This window comes from Rutidosis leptorrhynchoides, chromosome 2, assembly GCF_046630445.1.
Source record: "Rutidosis leptorrhynchoides isolate AG116_Rl617_1_P2 chromosome 2, CSIRO_AGI_Rlap_v1, whole genome shotgun sequence".
NCBI classification, from domain to species: Eukaryota; Viridiplantae; Streptophyta; class Magnoliopsida; order Asterales; family Asteraceae; genus Rutidosis; species Rutidosis leptorrhynchoides.
Window position 1 is genome coordinate 491290525 of NC_092334.1, and position 18434 is coordinate 491308958.

Below are 18434 nucleotides of genomic sequence, written 5' to 3' on the forward strand. Positions count from 1 at the left end.
CAATTTAATTATATTTATATAGGAGTTATGTACATGATTGAATTGTGGGTCTAACCAATTAATATGCCTTTCGTACAGTGTTAAGTAGTCCGCAAATTTTTTTCGGTTTCAAATCCAACATTGCCATTTGAAACCGAAAAAAATTTGCGGACTACTTAACCCGAATGGGGCTTTGCCTCATTGGTAACCATGCTTGCATGGTTTCGAGGAGACCCGGGTTCGAGTCTCACCAGGGGGTTTTCCCCACCTGCCCGTTTGGATGGTGGCGGTTTCCTCCTGGAACGTGCGATGCGATCTAACCACTAACCGTGCGATGAAAACTAACTTGCCGTTCTAAAAAAAAAAAAAAAAAAAAAAAAAAAAATTCCAACATTGCCATTATATGATCATTGAATAGCGACTTGCCTTCCATCCTTTTCGTAGGCAATATATATCATTTTTTTTATCACCAGTTTGGGATAATCTAGGGGAACTAAACCACCCACGCAATCATCTCCCGCAGTTACATAACCTGCCCCAAGTATTTCTGGCATCTATTTATATCCCTATGTTATAAGCTGGTTGAATATAGACAAATAGCAGCATAAATAACTGTAACCATTTGAGAGATTATAAACAATATAATTGAAGTGATGGAGGAAGAAAACAAATTAAGCATCATTAGGAGCATAGGTAGAAGTTTAAGCAGGGCTGGTGGGAGTTTAAGAATTGTAGATGGTGTGATCTCCATTAGCGTTGGCGGCAGCCACCATTCAGTGGAAGATGAAGCCTTGAAATGGGCTGCTTTGGAGAAACTTTCTACCTACAATCGATTACGAACCACTATCTTTAAGCCTTATGTTCCAGAGGATCAACAACAAGTTCCGAATGATCAGTTACTCGTGGATGTACGACAACTTGACCCGAATGCTCGACAACAGTTCATTGACGCCATCTTTAAGGTTGCTGAAGATGATAATGAACGGTTCTTGAAAAAGTTCAGAAATCGTCTTGATAGGTAAGCCTTCATCTGCATAAACTTGCAAAATATAGTAACAATGGCGAAATGAGAAATTAGCATCTTGCTGTTTGGAATAAAATTCAAGATGGACAACATTTCAGATCATATATATACCACAACTTTTTAAACGAGAACGAGTTTTTCGCACTTAAAAATGTTAATATAATTTAGAAGCGTGAAAAAATGTGGTGCCAAATACTTTGAAGGGTAAAATAATTATGGTGTCAAAATTTTAATTTTGAGTGTTATTAACTTTTTGAGAATTCTATGTATCATTGAGTTTTCTGTTTTGACACTTTTAAGTGTCAAAAACTTTGTGACACTTAAAGCTAGTTATTTAAAACATGTCACAAATTTCACGCTATTTTAGTTGCTTGACGGTTGTTTGGCGGCTTCTAGAGACTACCGGCGGCAAGAAGGTAACTCTTGTTACTTTCCACGCTGTTGTCGGTCGTTGAAGGCTACCGGCGACCTACGATTACCGCAATCAACGGGTTTGTAAAGGTTATCTGAAAATTCGGCGATGATAGCCGGGTTTCTATTGGTTTGGTGTTGTAATTTGTACTGTCTGGTTGCCGTTGCGCTGTATTGTTCATGCCTCTCCCGTAGTCGAGTTTATTCGGGTGGACTCGATGTCGTTGCCTGCGTGTGTCGACCTTGTTGACCATGATAAATTGATGTATTTTGAAGTAGTTCTCTCGGGATCCTTCTATCCGCTCGAACGAGGTTTGATCTTACTTGACGTGCTTGTGGGCCTCTGATTAGGAGTGTTATGGGTTCTTCGTGTACGAGAGGTTTCTTTGAAGTGCAGGCCTCGTGTTAGGTGCTGCTGGAGTGTCCGGCGTTCTTTTTAGTGTGCGGCTTCTTAGTAGTGGAGATTGTGACGTTAGACACGTTCCCGGTTTTATGTTGTGTTTAGATTTAGGTTTGGTTGTTACTAGTTTGCTGTATCATTTCAATTTCAATGTGCTCGGCTGCTCGCTCTCTATCAATCATTGTTCTCGTCCAATGTGTAGGACGACCAGAGCGAGCCCTTACAATTTCAATCATTGTCGCTTGTTTGTAACACCGGATCTTTATGATCTTTATATATATATATATATATATATTAATATTTTCGCCGTAAAAAAACAAAAATATAAATTTCACGCTTTAAAGCGTCAAAAATAATGAAAACGTTAAAAATGACACTTTTTTTAGTGAAAAGATTAGTGATCAGTATTAACTAAAAAAAATGTGGCATTTACATGCATTATTCTTTTACTTTCAGGGTTGGCATTTCGCTTCCAACTGTAGAAGTCCGGTATCAGAATCTGACAATAGAAGCAGATTGCTACGTCGGTGACAGAGCACTTCCGACGCTACCAAATGCTGCTAGAAATTACATAGAATCACTTCTGGCTTCAATCGGGATCAGTATGTCAAAGAAAGCTAAACTTACAATTCTTAAAGATGTATCCGGGATCATCAAACCATCAAGGTAATGTATACATATATAAATATATAATATAATAATGTTCTTCTCAATTAATCAATCTAGCTCGATCACTAATAATTCATCAGTAACAATTACTAATGACAGAATGACACTTCTGTTGGGTCCACCTTCTTCTGGCAAGACAACACTTTTGTTGGCTATGGCGGGAAGGCTCGATTCCAGCTTAAAGGTCATGCATTTGTAATAATACGTAGTAATAATTATTTATTATTTATATTATTAATTCAATATAACATGAGCTACGTTTAATAAAGGTGTAACAATGTAACATATGAACTTATTACAGGTTGGCGGAGATATTACTTACAACGGTCATAAACTCAGCGAATTTGTACCTCAAAAAACATCAGCTTACATCAGTCAGAACGACGTTCATGTTGGAGAAATGACAGTTAAGGAAACATTAGATTTCGCAGCAAGGTGTCTAGGAGTGGGATCGAGATTAGGTATTATTATGATCTTTTATTTTATAAGCTACTTTGTGTTGATATAAAAAGATAACTAAATAAATGAAATATATTAATATTATAGAAATGCTAATGGAGCTTGCAAGAAGAGAGAAAGAAGCAGGGATTTTCCCAGAAGCTGATGTTGATCTTTTCATGAAGGCAACTGCAATAGAAGGAGACGCTAGCAGTTTAATTACTTACTACACTCTCAGAGTACGTATGATGGAACTTTCTTTTTCTTTTACTGTATCAACGACCGACGCAAACCCGCGCGTTGCTATGGACGGGTTATATTACATTCACGATTATATAATCGTAAAGGATGAAATAACTTTGAAGATAAAAAATCGTTCACTTCGACCATGTAACAAAGAAATAATATGAGAAATAAAAACTATAAAAGTCGATGGACAAAACTGAAAAAAGTAATATTTGAAAGGTGGAAAGGAAAATACAAATTGTAGGGAAAAAAAACAAAAAAAAAAACAAAAAAAAAAACAAAAACAAAAAAAAAAATATATATATATATATATACATATATATATATATATATATATATATATATATATATATATATATATATATATATATATATATAGTGGTAACATCAAGAGGGGAGTAACCATTCGGGGGGAAGCGGGAGGGAGCAAAAACTTTTTTTTTTTTTTTCGTTTTTTGAAAAAACTTTGTTCACGAACATTATAGATGAGATGAAACTATAAACATTTAGTAGAGACACTTTGTGATAAATGTTTTTATTTTGGCGGAAAAACGCTCGAAGAAGTAATATATAACAATTATCGTATTTTTCGAGCGTATTTTGAGGTTTTAGCTATTGGGGTTTAGATATTAGGGTTTAGAGGGTTTAGATATTAGGGTTTAGAAATTTAGGGTTTAGGGTTTAGATTTAGGGTTTAGATTTAGGATTTAGATTGAGTTTTTAACACGAACGGTTTAGAGTTTAGGGTTTAGGGTTTAGGGTTTGATGTTTTGGGTTTATGGAATAAACCCAAAACACCAAACCCTAAACTCTAAACCCTAAACCCTAAACTCTAAATCGGGCTAAATTTTACTTCACAAAACATGAAAAAAAAAAACGTTCATATTCTTCACGAACAATATTATCTTGAATGTTATTTTTGTCGATCGTTTTCCCGCCTAAATAATAACATTCATCACGAAGTGTCTCTTCTAAATGTTCATATTTTCGTGTGATCTTGATGCCGGAAAAAAAAATTTCAAAAAAAAACTAAAATAAAAATAAAAATTTGCTTCCCCCCGCTTCCCCCCGATTGGTTACTTCCCCATTGATCCTGCCCCTAATATATATATATATATATATATATATATATATATATATATATATATATATATATATATATATATATATATATATATATATATATATATATAAACGAAAAAGTTATTCTTAATTGTGGTTGAAAGTTATTTTAGGATATATATATATATATATATATATATATATATATATATATATATATATATATATATATATATATATATATATATATATATATATATATATATATAGTGGTAGGATCAAGAGGGAAGTAACCATTCGGGGGGAAGCGGGGGGAAGCAAAAACTTTTTTTTTTCTTTTTCGTTTTTTGAAAAAACTTTGTTAACGAACATTATAGATGAGATGAAAATATGAACATTTAGTAGAGACACTTTGTGATAAATGTTTTTATTTTGGCAGAAAAACGCTCGAAGAAGTAATATATAACAATTATCGTATTTTTCGAGCGTATTTTGAGATTTTAGCTATTGGGGTTTAGATATTAGGGTTTAGATATTAGGGTTTATAGGGTTTAGATATTAGGGTTTAGAAATTTAGGGTTTAGGGTTTAGATTTAGTGTTTAGATTTAGGATTTAGATTGAGTTTTTAACACGAACGGTTTAGAGTTTAGGGTTTAGGGTTTAGGGTTTAGGGTTTAGGGTTTGGTGTTTTGGGTTTATGGAATAAACCCAAAACACCAAACCCTAAATCCTAAACCCTAAACTCTAAATCGGGCTAAATTTTACTTCACAAAACATGAAAAAAAAAAAAAAAAAAAAACGTTCACATTCTTCACGAACAATATTATCTTGAATGTTATTTTTGTCGATCGTTTTTCCGCCTAAATAATAACATTAATCACGAAGTGTCTCTTCTAAATGTTCATATTTTTGTGTGATCTTGATGCCGGAAAAAAAATTCAAAAAAAAATAAAAAAAAAATTTTGCTTCCCCCCGCTTCCCCCCGATTGGTTACTTCCCCATTGATCCTGCCCCTATATATATATATATATATATATATATATATATATATATATATATATATATATATATATATATATATATATATATATATATATACATATATATTTGAAAGTTATTTTAGAATATTTATATATATATATATATATATATATATATATATATATATTAGGAGTATATTATCATATATTAGGAATATCTATTATTTATTATTTAATTATTTATTTATCTATAATTTAGCTAAATGTATCATATAATTCGATACATAACCAAATACGTTAAAATACCATTAATACCAAATACCATTAATCATATTATGACCATTAATTAATTATATAATCTAGCTAATCTCAAATACCAAATACGCTAAATCTCAAATACCAAATACGCTAAAATAACGAAAAGTGTTACATAACGTAAATGGGGTTTGGGTATTCAATGATCCGTGTTACGTACTACGTCAATGAAATTTAAAAATTTTCTAAAATTAAATTAGCATGTTACACTTTTATTCTAAAAATAATTGTATATAATAATCCTAAAATAATATAACTTATACTTCACTAATGTTACGTTTCATGACAAATTTTTAATGTACTCGAAATATTACGTAGTATATAATTTATGTATTAAAAGATATTAATGGTGAGAAAAAAATTGTAGACATTAAGTTACTAATACTACTATAAACCACTTTTAAATTTTTTCAACACCACGGGCTCTTAAACTTAAAAGAACTTTTAAAATTCGTCAACACAACGGACTCTTAACTCAAAAGAAGTTTTTAAAATTTGTCAACATCACGGGCTCTTAAACTCAAAAGAATTTTTTAAAAATTTGTCAACACCACGGGCTCTTAAATAATTCATATACTTTTTCTATTTTTTTAGTATCGCTATTTACATATCAATATGAACCGCAAATTACATTTTTTGCGCGATTTTTTACACACCCGTACAACGCACGGGCTCAAAAACCGTACTAACACAACGAGCTCTTAAACTCAAAAGTATAATGAAAAAGATATTAATTGTGAGAAATAAAAAAAATTGTAAACCTTAAGTTACTAACACCGCTTTTAAAATTTATCAACATCACGTACTCTTAAACTCAAAAGAATTTTTAAAATTTGTCAACACCACAGACTCTTAATTAATTCTTATACTTAATCTATTTTTTTAGTATCGCTATTTACATACAAATATGAACTTCAAATTATATTTTTTGCACGGTTTTTAACACACCCGTGCAACGCACGGGCTCAAAAACCTAGTATATATATAAACCAAATTTTTTTTGTGAATTGTGGTTGAAAGTTATTTTAGGATGTTTGTATTTATATATTATATCTATATATCTATATTATATTATATATACGTATAGGTTTTTTAGTATATATGAAGTATATATAAGATAAGATTACAATTACTATATATTTACGGAGTATATATAAGATAAGATTACAACTACCAATCAAGCTATATATGCACCTAAGTGTGCAAGAAACTCACAAATATAATACATCTTAATTTTTAACATACTGAGTATTTAGAAATGAGAAGAAGTGAGGCTGATTGCCTCTTTTATTTTTAATAAATTTTACATTTTTCACCCATCCCCATCTAATTTTTAGCACACAAGGTCCTTTTTTAAAATTTGTCAAAAAAATAAAAATAAAAATAAAAATACTCAAAAGAACTTTTAAGATTTGTCATATTTTTTCTAAATATTACGTAGTATATAATTTATATTATGGTTAAAGTCATAAAAAGACTATATACTTTCATGAATCAAATCGTTGACCTTCATGAACATAAGTTAGACTTCGAAATCTGGAGTATATAGGCTACATTGGGACAAAAATGAAAGTATATAGCCTATTCATGGAAGAAAAAGTTGCAGGGCTTTTTTTCATGTTATATTCTAAAGAAAAAAAATTCCACAATCATTTTAACCGGTATAGCCGGTAGCAGGTCATTTTTGTTGACATGAGTACAATTTTTGAAAGTATATACCCTACATTGGTATTTTCGGAGTATATAGTCTATATTGGAACAAAAATGAAAGTATATAGCATATTTATGGTTTTAACCCTTTATATTAAGTTACTAACACCACTCAAAACCACTATTAAAATTTGTCTGCACCACTCAAAATCACTATTAAAATTTGTTAACACTACAAGGTCTTAAACTCAAAAGAACTTTTAAAATTTGTCAACACCACGAGTTCTTAAACTCAAAAGAACTTTTAAAATTTGTCAACACCACGGGCTTTTAAACTGAAAAGAATTTTTAAAATTTGTCAACACCACAGGCTCTTAAATAACTGTTATACTTTTTCTATTTTTTTAGTATCGCTATTTACATATTAATATGAACTGCGAATTACACTTTTTGCACGGTTTAGTTACACATTCGTGCAACACCTATATATATATATATATATATATATATATATATATATATATATATATATATATATATATATATATATATATATATATATATATATATATATATATACACACTGAAGTGGCAAAGGGAAAATACTAATTCTAGTGAAAAAATTGAATGGTAATAAATGAATATTATATTATTATTATTATTATTTATTTATTATTTATTATAGTTACTAAAGGGAGAATGAAAATAGCTAGGAAAGGATTGTACCCTTATCACACGATAGACAACAACCAACACAACCATCTATTCTATTATTTCTTTGTATTTTTATTTTCATTGAGTAAATTAAATATGTTAAAACGGACCTGAATTAAAAAAATATTAAAAAAAATTGTGATACGATGGAATTACCTCCGTGAACAATAAAAGTGGTTCCATAAATAGTTATGTATCTAACAATACGGTTATCCTTATCATTATTTAACAGATATTAGGTCTGGATATTTGTCGTGACACCTTTGTTGGGGATGCAATGAGACGAGGAATCTCTGGTGGACAAAAGAAACGTGTAACCACAGGTTAACTCACTCTATTTTCTAGAAGTTTAACAATTACATATTCTTTCTAGTTTTTGTGTGTTTGCCTTTTGGCTTGGGTGTTTGCTGGGCTTTAAGACTCACTTAAAGCAGCTGTTCTTCATTGTTATCTTTCTTTTATTCATTAATAAAAGTTCATCGGGGTAACCCTTTACCCAAAAAAAAAAAAGTTGTGAATTTTTCTTTTCTTTTGAAATAAAGGGGAAATGCTTGTTGGGCCGGCGAAAACTCTGTTCATGGATGAGATATCAACGGGTCTAGACAGCTCAACTACATTTCAGATAGTGAAATGCTTACAACAAATTGTACACATCACCGAATCAACCATCATGATGTCTCTACTGCAGCCTGCTCCAGAGACCTTTGATCTATTTGATGACATCATACTATTATCAGAAGGCCAGATTGTGTACCAAGGACCACGAGAGAATGCGCTCGAGTTCTTCGAGGCTTGTGGATTCATTTGTCCTGAGAGAAAAGGCACTGCTGACTTCTTGCAAGAGGTATGATCTCGAGCTATCGATAAAGTAATGAACATGGTCGTCCTGTTATTTTAAGGTTCCTGTTCAATAATCAAAAGAGGCCCTTTTGTATACGAAAGTTTTTCATATATATAAATAAGTTTAATAATACTCCAAAATGTGTAATGTTTTTAAAACCTTATAAATAGATAGACCATATAATATATTGTTGGGTTATATTTTTGGACCCCTTTAAACTGTGGGTCATGTGCAATTGCACACTTTGCACGTCCATCTCAATCACGTAAAATATTAAAAAGTTTTCTCAAAATTCAAAATCTACAATACAGGTTACATCTCCGAAGGATCAAAAGCAATATTGGGCAGATAGAACTAAACCATACCGATATATCCCAGTCAGTGAGTTTGTTCAACTTTTTAAGCGTTTTCATGTGGCCAAGAGGCTGGAGAATGAGCTGTCAATCCCATACGACAAGAACCAAAGCCACAAAGCAGCACTAGTCTGTAAAAAGTACTTAGTATCCAAACGGGAGTTGTTCAAGGCCTCGTGGGATAAGGAATGGCTATTGATAAAAAGAAACGCTTTTGTTTACGTATTCAAAAGTGTACAGTTCATCATTTTAGCTTTCATCAGCATGACTTTATTTTTTAGGACTAAAATGCACACGAGAAATGAAGACGACGGTGCAATCTATATAGGGGCAATTTTGTTGAGCTTGCTCATAAATATGTTTAATGGTCTTGCTGAAATTTCCCTAACCATAGCCAGAGTTCCTGTAGTTTTCAAGCAAAGAGATCTTTTGTTCCACCCTCCGTGGGCCTACACAATTCCAACGTTTTTGCTTCGTTTACCTATATGTTTCTTTGAGAGTATTGCTTGGATGGTCATACTATATTACGGTGTTGACCTTGCCCCTGAACCCAGCAGGTAACACCATAAGACAGACACATCTATATCTACAATCGAGGTTTCAAAACTCGCTATTTGGAGAGTAATCGGTCGGTATTAATTTGGTAGGAGTAATCGACAATTCAGGGATTAAACGGATTGTCCTTTTTTACATTTAAATATTAAATTTTAAAATTATAAATGTAAATATATAATAAAATCATAAACATAAACATAAATTTTAACATAATTGTCAAAAATCGTTCATTTTATTCAAAAACTCTAAAATTTTAGTTTAAATTTATGTTAAAATGTTGATCAATTTTGACTTTGATCGAATTTGATCAACAAATCATATTTTGACCCATTAACTAACGTTAACGTTAACTGATTAATTAAATGAATTTTAGAAAATCATAATGGAGTGCTTTAAAAAAGGAGTAATCGGAGATTTACCGGGAGTAGCCGGGTTTTCTACAACACTATCTAAAATAGGCGGGTCTAAAGGGGCAGTCGCCCCCTCAAAAGTTTGTTATCATCTAATATGTTTTTGTGGCACTATTTGGTAAAGAACGTGTATTTTGTATGATCTTTTACAGGTTCTTCAAGCATTTCCTGTTGGTTTTTTTGATCCAAAATGTGGGAGGGGGACTTTTTAGGCTGATTGCAGGTGTGTGTAGGACAATGAACATCGCAAACACAGGAGGAATTCTTGCACTTCTACTCATATTTCTTTTGGGTGGTTTCATCCTTCCTAAAGCTCAAATTCCTAACTGGTGGGAGTGGGCTACTTGGGTATTGCCGTTATCTTATGGCTTGAAAGCCTTTGAGATAAATGAGTTTTTCGCTCCTAGGTGGATGAACAGAATGGTGAGTCACTAGTTTCGTAATTTAAAATTAGGAAATGTAACAAACGGGGTAGGAAGCCCGCACATTGCGACTGTGGTAATATCTTTTTTGTATGTACTATATTGTTGTCATAAAAAATTACAAATTAATTGTACAATGAAACAATAAAACAATAAATAGTTAAGATATAATTTTTATCTAAAAACAATTTTAAAAGTCACCTTATTTTTATTTACGTTATTAACTAAACGTTTACTAAATTTGACAGACAAAAAATAGGTGAGAAATAGAAAAAAGGGAAACGTGTTGACATTGAGGTGGGTTAAGGAAAAAAAGTAAAATGGCAAAATGGTACGATTCATTTTTATTTCTGCCAATGAATGATCGACGACGCATTTTACTTATTAGTATATGGTGTAATATGAATAATATACATTATGCTTTCGTATTCAGAGTTCGAATAATGTAACTAGATTGGGGATAGCAATACTAGAGAGCACTGATGTTCCGACCCAAAAGGGTTGGTTTTGGATTGGTGCTGCCGCTCTTTTCGGTTTTATAGTCTTACTCAACGTCCTGTTCACATTTTCCCTCATGTATCTAGAGGGTAAGTTTTCAAGTTCACGACTTTAATCTTTAAAGAATAATTTACATAGATATTTTTGGTAATGACCAACTTTAATTCTCTAATTAATCAGCCCCTGGAAAACGACAATCGATGATATCCAAAGAAGCAGTTAGAGAGACGGAAACGGAAATGCAAATCGTAAGAAGTCAATCCGGGTCTAACGGTGTTTCAAATAAGAAGGGAATGGTTTTCCCATTTACTCCACTCGCGATGTCGTTTGACAACATGAGCTATTTTGTTGATATGCCCCAAGTATAGTCCTTATTCTTTAACTAGTTAGTTGTTACTTATGTACTTCAACAGCTACACATACAGATTGGACTTGAGTCTAACCTATCATCTAAAATTTTATAAATTATTGTGATTAATGATATGGTTAAAATAGGAAATGAGAGAACAAGGGGTGACAGAAGATAGGTTGCAATTACTTCATGATGTAACCGGTGCATTTAGGCCTGGAGTACTAACTGCATTAATGGGAGTTAGTGGAGCTGGTAAAACAACATTGATGGATGTTTTAGCAGGACGAAAAACAGGTGGCTATATCGAAGGGGACGTAAGAATATCAGGATTCCCGAAAAAACAAGAAACATTTGCTAGAATTTCTGGATATTGTGAACAAACAGATATCCACTCTCCTCAAGTAACTGTTCATGAATCTTTGATTTACTCTGCTTCCCTTAGGCTACCAAAAGAACTTAACAATAAAGAGATAATGGTAAGAATTTAAAGAGAATCGAACAAATATAAAAGAAGTAGACGTTGAATTGATAATTTTGTTACATTTATTTTTAGATATTTGTTGGTGAAGTGATGGAGCTAGTTGAACTAGACAATATCAAGGATGCAATAGTGGGGCTACCAGGAGTTAGTGGATTATCAACAGAACAAAGAAAAAGGCTAACAATTGCTGTTGAGCTTGTTGCTAATCCTTCAATTATATTCATGGATGAACCAACTTCAGGGCTCGATGCAAGAGCAGCAGCCATTGTTATGAGGGCTGTGAGAAACACTGTTGATACTGGTAGGACGGTTGTTTGCACGATTCATCAACCTAGTATCGATATATTCGAATCATTCGATGAGTTGTTGTTGATGAAAAGAGGAGGGCAAGTGATATACGCAGGAGAATTAGGACGAAATTCTCAAAAAATCATTGAATATTTTGAGGTATTCGTGGCTTGCATATTTTACAAACTAGCTAGCCATTGAAAATACTTAAACAACATATAACTAAGATTAATGAGTAATTAGCAGTTATTGTTATCATATGATTAGGAAATTCCTGGGGTTCCAAAAATTCCTGAAAAATACAATCCAGCAACATGGATGTTAGAAGTTAGTTCAGGTGCAGCGGAGATGCGACTCGGTTTAAATTTTGCTGAGTACTACAAGTCATCATCCTTGAATGAGTAAGTTTTTTTTTTTTTTTTTTATAACAAGTTGACACATAATCAATAAACAATGCTAGTTCATATAAGCAAATTCATCTATGAAAATTACTAGGAGGAACAAGGCTTTAGTGATAGGGTTAAGCACACCACCATCTGGAGCAACAGATCTTCATTTTGAAACACAATATTCTCAATCTTCATGGGGACAGTTTAAGTCTTGTATATGGAAAGCGTGGAAGAGTTACTGGAGAAATCCCGATTATAACCTTATTCGTAACATTTACACCTTAGCGGCTGCACTCATGGTTGGAACCATCTTTTGGAAGATTGGCAAGAAGAGGTCACACATAAATACTTCTAATTTCATTATTTTAACCAGAAAGGTAACATAAAAGTTACTTTTTCCAATAAATGGTATATGAGTTGTATTTGTATTGATATATTAAATTTGCATGGAAATAAAAAAAAAAAATGACACAAAAATATGTCATCAATAACAAATTAAAAAAAATTCTAAGGTGTCAGTTTTTTTTTTTACGGCCAAAGAATCAATAATATTAAAAAACGATCCCTAGCAAGACGCTAAGGGATGATTACAAACGCTAATATTAAAATTCTAAGGTGTCAGTTTATACCTCAATTGTAACCATTTTCAAATCATACACCTTTTTATGTACTATTTTGAAATCAAACTTTTTTATGGGCAAAGAAAAACATATATACCCGTTATTGGAAAAAATGAATTTTTCGTTACTTTCCTGGCTTTTTGCATGTTTTTTTACTACGTGACATCAAACTTTTGATAATTAAGTTTGTAAAGTTGATTTTCTAAGTATGTATTTTATCTATTCAGAGAAAGCAGCAGCAATTTAAACGCGATTATTGGGGCTATGTATAGTGCAGTGTTCTTTGTTGGTATGAACAATTGTCAAACAGTACAACCAGTAATTGCCACGGAAAGAACAGTTTTTTATCGAGAAAGAGCGGCTGGAATGTATTCATCATTCCCTTATGCCATGGCACAGGTAAATTAACATATATTCATGACATGATTAAAATTTGTATCAAGCGCAGACTTATAACTCGATCAATTCAGCTTCTAACAAAAGGAAATTCATTCAGGTGTTAGTGGAGATCCCGTACGTGTTTATTCAAGCGACATATTACACTCTAATGGTGTACGCGATGGTTTCATTCGAATGGAAAGCAACCAAATTTTTTTGGTTCTTTTTCATCATCTTTTTTTCATTTCTGTATTTCACATACTACGGAATGATGACTGTTTCTCTTACACCGAACGAGCAAGTGGCAGCCATACTTGCAGGTGCATTCTACGCAGTCTTCAATATATTCTCGGGGTTTTTCATTCCAAGACCCGTATGTTATTCTCAGTACTTATAAAAATACTCCCTCTATCTCTGATTAATTGTCCAGTATTACATTGTGGGATGTCCCAAATTAATTGTCCACTTCCAAATATGAAAAGTAAATTTAATGAAGTTCAAATATTGTCCCTAATGAATTAATTAAATTACAAAAGTTAGAGGATTTTCTAATTAATTAATCAATAGTAAAACTGTAAAGTTAGAAAAAAATACATACTGTGATAATGATATTTCTTAAACTGTGTATTTTTTTTATTGAAACAATTAATCTGGGACGATGATAGTAGTAACATTAATAATGCATTGATTAAATTAAATGCTAAAGTTAAAGTATTGTTAACTGAATTTCAGAGAATTCCAAAATGGTGGGTGTGGTATTATTGGATTTGTCCACTAGCTTGGACTGTGTATGGGTTCATAGTTTCACAGTATCATGATATTGAGAACACGATCAAGGTGCCTGGGATGTCGTATGACCCGCCCATGAATGTGTTTATTGAAGATCACTATGGTTATAGATTAGATTTCATGGGTCCTGTAGCTGCTGTTCTAGTCTGTTTTTGCTTATTGTTTGCATCCGTCTATGCCTTATGCTTAAGGATACTGAACTTCCAAATGAGATAAACTTGTATTACATGGTATGACCATGTTTGTCTATTTGATTAAAAAGCTTGTATGACTATATTGATTAATATTAGTATATATATTTATATTTTATGTGCATTATTATTATTTAGTATATATTACATTATATATATAAGACGAACTCGTTTCCACAACGAAGATGATCTTCAATTTCCTCCTTGTATCAGTCCCAATTGTAAGTTCATTATAAACCCTAATTTGGTTTGTCGCTAATAAATCCATCATCAAAACCCTAATTTGGACTACGAGGAATCTTATGGGGAAGAACTCAGGGGGCAAAAAGAAGAATCCGCCTCAACCAACATTATCTAGGGTTTTGAGAAATCGTAAAATTGGGAATGATTATTCGTATACATCTGATGATGATAATAATAATGAGAAAGAGCTTAACGAATCAGAATCACTGAATAAGGATGACGATAAATTGAGTGGATCCCAGATGGGTGATAGTACGAATGAGGGAGGCGCTGTTAATCAATCGATCCCAACGAATGCCAACAACCACGTAGATGATGAAGCAGTAAGTGTTCATACCGTAGTTAGTGAAGTGGAAGAGGATTATGTATGTCCCGAGTACAATGAAGGGTTCTTTAAAAATGATGAATTTCCTGAATTGGCTAATGGTAATCAACAAGAGTCATCGAGGACCAAAACGAAAGTGGACACAACTCGTGTTGTTACACCTGAAGGTAATATTAGTTTTGAAAAGTCCCCTTTAAATACAGGTGGAAATCCTTTATCCTATTTACATGCTACTGCGAGTCCGAATGTTCAAAAGAAAGTGAATTTTCGCCTCATACATCAATCTGATGAGCTTGAGGAGGGTGTGGATGTGGTGATCCCTATTGAATCTGTTAAAGAGGCAACTAATCGTTATGATAATACTTTGTATGGGTACTTCCTGGGTCGTAGGCTACCATACCCGGTGGTGCACCACTATGTTATGAATACATGGAAGAAATTTAGCATAGAAAAAGTTATGATGAGTGCTAAGGGGTTTTATTTTTTAAGTTCTCTTCGTTGCAAGGGCTAAATGATGTTCTTGAAGGAGGACCATGGATGATTAGGAACACTCCCATAATATTGAATAAATGGTCTCCATCAATTTCGTTGACAAAGGAGAATATTACTCATGTACCGGTGTGGGTGAAACTATATGATGTTCCGTTAGCGGGTTTTACAGAAACCGAGTTGAGTGTGATTACTTCTAAAATAGGTAAACCCATTCGATTGGACTCATATACATCTACGATGTGTTTGGAATCGTGGGGACGACCTAATTTTGCTCGTGCTTTAATTGAAGTGTCGTCTGAACACGAGCTGAAAGAGAGGCTGAATGTAGCGACTCCTAGTCTTGTTGGTGATAAAAGTACAGTTGATGTTGTTACGATTGAATATGAGTGGAAACCGCCAAGGTGTTCTGGGTGCAAAGTATATGGTCATAAGGATGCTCAATGCCCGAAGATTATTCCAGTTGATGCAAGTGTTGTAGTTACTACAGTTGATGGTTTCAAACTAGTTCCGAAGCCTAAGAATGCCAATGGTAGGAATAACCATAAACCTCACCCATCAGGTATTCGGATTGGTAAAGGGAAACCTACATTTGTTTATAGGCGCGTAGACAAAAATGTTGAAACAAAGAAGGATAATGGGAAAGATTGCACGAGTAAGACTGTAAAACAAGTTAGAACTCATAACTCTTTCGAGACTTTAAATGCGTGTAATGAAGAATGTGAGTCACGTGAAGATCAGCAAAGGGTATATTACCCAGAGGACGTGGAGATAAATAAGGAGGAAATAGCTCAATTTATGGCGTCTAAGAATTACTCTGAGGGGGCAAGCACTCCCGGATTAGATGGTTTAAATAATTAGTGTGGCTTCCTGGAATATTCGGGGATTAAACCGCATCCCGAAGCAAAATGAGGTTCATGATGTGATTAGTAACAACAAGTTAAGTGTTTGTGCCATTCTTGAGTCGCTTGTTGCTCTTGAACGTTTGACTAATATTTGTAGTTCTGTGTGTCCTACTTGGTTTTGGACCTCCAATAACATGATTTGTAAGAAGGGAACTCGAATCATAATCGGTTGGGATCCTGCGATGGTTAACTTGATGGTTGTGGCTATGTCTGATCAAGCAGTTCATTGTTACCTTAAGCTTATTCAAGACGATGAGTCGTTTTTTGTTACCTTCGTTTATGCAGCAAATAAATACATTGAGAGAAGGCCGCTTTGGCGAGAGTTGGCTATGCATAGTTCTTTTATTAATAATCGAGCATGGGTAATTATGGGTGATTTTAATGCATCCTTGAAGACTGATGAGTCTTCGGCTGGTCCTTCCTCCCCTACTATTTCTATGCGTGAATTTAAGGATTGTGTAGACGGTTTGAACATCACTGATGTAAATCATTCTGGATTTCGGTTTACATGGAATCAGAAGCCGAATGCGATAACTGGTTTATTGAAAAAGATTGATAGAGTGATGGCTAATGAGACTTTTATTGGTAAATTTATCGACTCTTATGTTATTTTTCAGGCATACCGAATTTCAGACCATTGCCCCGCTGTTCTAAAGATCCTTTGCCAAGGTGTAACTAAGGCAAAGCCCTTTAAATTTAGCAATTGTATAGCAGATCATGATGATTTTTTAGCTACTGTTAATCAAGGTTGGCAAGTTGAAGTGGAAGGGCATCGGATGTCCCAAGTTGTCAAGAAGATGAGGCTCCTCAAAAAGCCTATTCGAAAATTAATGTGGCAAAAAGGGAATCTCCATGATCGTGTAGTAAATATTCGAAAAGAGCTTGATAAAGTGCAACGGGAATTAGATGCTCATCCCGATTCTGCTGAAGTTCGTCTTCAGGAAAGTGAAACTTTAAAAAGATATCAAGAAGCTATCTATGAAGAGGAGTGTTTCCTTAAACAAAAATCTAAGATTGAATGGCTTCGAGTGGGAGATAGTAATTCAAGCTTTTTTTATAATGCGGTGACGGGGAGGACTCATAGAAGTCGTATTCAAGCTATCGAGAATTCAAATGGTGATATTGTTGAAGGTCGAGGAGTTCCTGATGTTTTTGTATCTCACTACACTCAATTTTTGGGGGCTGCTGAACCTTGTACGCCAATCCCTAATATGGTTTCTTTATTCTCTAAACGTATTAACAGCAACAAAGCTGCCATGATGATCTCTGATGTTTCAACAGAAGAGATAAAGAGTGCAATCTTTGATATCGGGGATAATAGATCTCCGGGTCCGGATGGTCTCTCGGCGGTGTTTTTTAAAAGGTCTTGGGACATTATTGGAGATGATATAGTTCGCGCCATTAAAGACTTCTTCACAAATGGGCAGATGTTAAATGAGATAAATCACACTATAATTGCATTGCTTCCTAAGACTCAAATTCCGGTGAAGGTTAATGATTTTAGACCAATCTCTTGTTGTAATGTTATATATAAATGCATTAGTAAAGTGATCACAAACAGGATCAAATCAAGTTTGGAAGATGTGGTTAGTATCAATCTATCGGCGTTTATTCTGGGTAGATGCATGTGATGACCCGGGAATTTCCGACCAAATTTAAACTTAATCTTTATATATTTCCGATACGATAAGCATAGTCTGTTAGACCGAGTCTCAAAATTTTTGAACTAGTATATGAAATCATTTAACCCTTGACCTTTCCCGACGATTCACGAACAACTATTTGTAAATAGATAATATATATATATATATATATATATATATATATATATATATATATATATATATATATATATATATATATATATATATATATATATATATATATATATATATATATATATATATATATATATATATATATATATATATATATTTAAATAGGTATTTATAATTTGAAATATAATTTAGAATATTATATAATATAAGTATTAGGATTTATATTGTAAAATAAATA

At 33.0% G+C, this 18434-nt stretch overlaps 1 protein-coding gene across 1 annotated transcript; it reads left to right on the forward strand.

The window, feature by feature from the left end:
- Positions 1–632: 632 nt before the first annotated feature.
- On the forward strand, positions 633–14481 carry LOC139892690 (ABC transporter G family member 35-like). Its single transcript, XM_071875807.1, has 18 exons — positions 633–997; positions 2271–2480; positions 2583–2667; positions 2785–2944; positions 3030–3160; positions 8122–8212; positions 8432–8733; positions 9042–9640; positions 10201–10471; positions 10904–11057; positions 11149–11330; positions 11464–11796; positions 11874–12248; positions 12357–12490; positions 12585–12812; positions 13326–13497; positions 13595–13849; positions 14209–14481. Exons 1-18 carry the CDS (start codon positions 633–635, stop codon positions 14479–14481), a joined length of 4320 nt encoding a protein of 1439 aa, XP_071731908.1.
- The last annotated feature ends 3953 nt before the right edge of the window (positions 14482–18434 follow it).

What these genes read in the sequence shown, in the direction of transcription:
- LOC139892690 (XM_071875807.1), top strand. Translation starts at nt 633, where the DNA reads ATGGAGGAAGAAAACAAATTAAGCATCATTAGGAGCATAGGTAGAAGT. An exon ending in TGGAAGATTGGCAAGAAGAG is followed by an intron (nt 12,813 to 13,325) that starts GTCACACATAAA and finishes TTATCTATTCAG; the next exon opens with AGAAAGCAGCAGCAATTTAA. An exon ending in TCCCTTATGCCATGGCACAG is followed by an intron (nt 13,498 to 13,594) that starts GTAAATTAACAT and finishes AAATTCATTCAG; the next exon opens with GTGTTAGTGGAGATCCCGTA.